Source organism: Asparagus officinalis, chromosome 8 (genome assembly GCF_001876935.1).
Source record: "Asparagus officinalis chromosome 8, Aspof.V1, whole genome shotgun sequence".
NCBI lineage: Eukaryota > Viridiplantae > Streptophyta > Magnoliopsida > Asparagales > Asparagaceae > Asparagus > Asparagus officinalis.
In genome coordinates, this window is record NC_033801.1 from 116,058,809 (window position 1) to 116,062,071 (window position 3,263).

Here is a 3,263-nt window from a genome sequence, read left to right on the forward strand (position 1 = left end):
ATCCCAAAACCTCCACAAGAACCCCATCCCCAAAATATAATAACAAACAAATTCTACTTTCCATTGCATTCTAATTTTTTGTTAGAAGTATTGCCGATTTTTCTGTGTTAAAGCCTAAGCCCTCCTGCATTTTGCCGTGGCTTTTGCTCCACAAACATCAACTCATGCAAAGTTCTTATTTGATAATTTCAGGTAAGTAGCATTCCTTCATCTTATATCTCCACTTTCTTCCAGAAGCATATACTTTTAACATGCAAGGCATATGTCCCTTCATTTTCCCTCACCATAACTTAATTATTGTTCCCCTACATCTTCACACTTAGTCCTATCATCTATTCATATATATATATATATTTATATATAATATATATATTATATAATATATATAGTTATATGAGATTAATGGCGTATCTCTTGCATAGGAGGGGATTTCACTCATTGACGCCATCTAAATCACATGATGAGCGACATTATGGGATGATCCGCTCCGTTGAACTTGATCTACATATTTCTAAAACCCCACATACCAAGTTTGGGTGAATCCGGTCGTCGTTGACCTCCATTCGAGCCATGTGAAAAAGTTCTTATTATTCAAAACGTTAAAAATTGATACGAGGCGTGGATGAAGGGTCAAACGACGACGGGTTCACCCCAATATGTAGATCAAGTTCAACGAGCGGATCATCCACAATGTCGCTCAATCATGTGCTTTTAGAGGCGTCAAGGAGGAAATCACCTCCTATGACAAGGATACCCATTAATCTCTCTCTCTTCTCTCTCTCTCTCTCTCTCTCTCTCTCTCTGCTATATATATATATATATATTATATATATATATATATATATATATATATATATATATATAATATAGTATATATTATATAATCTTTAGCAAATTATTGAAAATAAAACTTGAAGATAAGTTAAAATGGCCAATAAGCTATTAAACAAAACTGCAATGCACACAGAAAAAAAAACACAAATCAATAACAACATGGTCATATATTTCTCGTAAAAATAACTAAGTGGACATAATCAACATTCATTAGAAACACAAAACACTAACCTTCAACTTCTTCCATTGGATCAGCTTCATCTTCAGAAGATGTCCAATTCCCATTAGTTGAATGCTGGCTTGAGGAGGCAACATCATTCAAAGCAGTCAGAATTGCTTCAGCGTGTGCAGATTTATCTATGCATTCATCAAAAGCGTGTCTTGGTGACAAAGAACCTGCAAAAAGCATATGAAGATTGTACATTACATTCCTCGAAAGTTTTAGCGCATGACCTTGTAGGGCTAAGATAGATGAAAATAAAAGTACATGGGCTACCACCATCATCATCAATCATAGGATGATAGGGTGTCTTAGGCTCGTTGATTTTCTGCCTCACTGGTTTGGTTGCTTCAATCTCATCCAAGTTTGCTTCATTCCATCTTACACGACCCTTGCTACTAAATGAACACAAAAAAATTAGATTAAATATCTACCTTCAGAACAAAAAATATATATATAAACAGTGGCACAACTTCACCAAATAATAAGAAAATGCCAGTAGAAAACATCCAAAAGAATCGAGGCATATGCAGCAGTGGATACAGCATTCTTTACAGCGTGAAATACCCATTTAACTTATGAAACAATCAGTTGATTAATCAAGCCGCTTATGCATAAAATCAGACTCATAAATTCATGCATATTAATTAACTTCATAAAAAAAACTTCTAAAACAAATAAATCTCTCCTCTGGTAAGTTGAGAGGAGATAAAATAAAACCAAACTGAATACAAAGATGAGAAGAGCATCAATAAGAGAATTTCCATCCTCATACCGATAATATCCGTATTTATCAGCATTAGTTGGTAAACAGAAGTACTTGCATGCTTGTGGAAGCATATATTTGTCGTGTGTGAGTGTTAAGCCATGCCAGGTGCCTAAGCTCCTTACATTACCACCCAGGACAAGCTTGATCAACCAACATTCCACTTCAAGAATGGACATCCAGTGATAGTTGTGGATCGAGTAGAATGATAATTGAAAATGACTATTGTCAAGAAGTTGTTAGAATAAATAGCAAGTAAAAAAAATTGCTTGTGGAAATCGTGATAACGATAGACCATGAAGCAACCAATTTATAAATACTCAATCTACTAAAGTAAATTATTCATTGAATTTTATTATAATTTGCATGCATAAAATGATGATTTACTTTCACATGCGCATTGTTTTAGCTGATTATGCAAATCATCAACTTTTTGCTTTATTCTATTGTGCTTCATTCCACACTGCTGCACTAAATGTTTAGTGACATTAAGGCAGTAAAGCCATCAGATGGTTCATGACAAAAAGAACCATCTGATTATGTATAAATCATCAGCGTTCTTGTTAATCCTGTGTTTTCAATTCCACACTGCTGCCCCAAACGTTAAAGTGACATTAATGCAATAAGGCTATTAGTTGGTTGATAACAAACAGAACTGGATGCTCACATGTTTCACACTTTTGATTTAAGCAGGAATTTCATCATAATGACTGAGTAGATATTCAACATTAGTCTTCAGAAGTCAAATGATTACAATAAACTTCACCACGTAATCTATGATCGAGAATTGACAACTCTAATAGTCTAATGCCCACTGTTCCAATAAATCCACCATTTAATTGACATTGGTAATATCAACATGTGAATAGATTAATCAATCGAGGCGAGCAGATTACCAACCATTCCAATGATTTTGCTAGTTATAAACGTGCACAAGTGTAGGGATTTAGTCAACAACATATGCTGTTTAGGTTCAGATAACAAAGTGGACATTGGAACCAAATCTATAAAAGTTTCAATACATAGTATGAAGCAATTAACTATAATAGTTCATTGACCAGAAACAAATTGCAGTGCATGTATTTTATAAAACTTATGCAAGATAAAAACATTGAAGAATTGTTGCGATTAGCAAAATAAAATAAAATAAGCAGACAAATGATATAAGAATAATGGTAGATACTAGCACTTGTAGTAGAGTTTGTTACCTCATATTGTGAACTTCAGATCTCTGTACTGACACAAAGCTAACCAGCTAGACCTGCATTAAATAAAACCAAGTCCTTCAGTAATTTTAAAATAAGGGCAATTTTCAATCATGGTACAGGCGTTTTCCAATGTTAGCCAAAGTTCTTTCAACGCAATTGGGGAAGCCAAGCTCCTCTCTTAATGAAAGGCTGCTAGCAAAGATAATGGACAGGATAAATTGACTAACATTACTTT

The 3,263-nt window shown here is 34.1% G+C and overlaps 1 protein-coding gene across 6 annotated transcripts in view; it reads right to left on the minus strand.

The window, feature by feature from the left end:
• LOC109819631 (protein phosphatase inhibitor 2) overlaps positions 1-3,263 on the minus strand; it is a 9,911-nt gene that overhangs the window by 3,104 nt on the left and 3,544 nt on the right. For 2 of the 6 annotated variants that reach the window (XM_020385415.1, XM_020385416.1), the window contains 3 exons: positions 3,029-3,081; positions 1,322-1,449; positions 1,066-1,230 (listed from right to left, as the gene is read on the minus strand). In XM_020385415.1, coding sequence (XP_020241004.1) covers positions 1,066-1,230; positions 1,322-1,449; positions 3,029-3,033 — 298 coding nt within the window. In that variant the 5' untranslated portion in view covers positions 3,034-3,081. Of the gene's footprint in view, positions 1-1,065; positions 1,231-1,321; positions 1,453-3,028; positions 3,082-3,263 lie in introns of all 6 variants that reach the window. The other 4 variants (XM_020385413.1, XM_020385414.1, XM_020385417.1 and 1 more) reach the window with 3 other exon arrangements.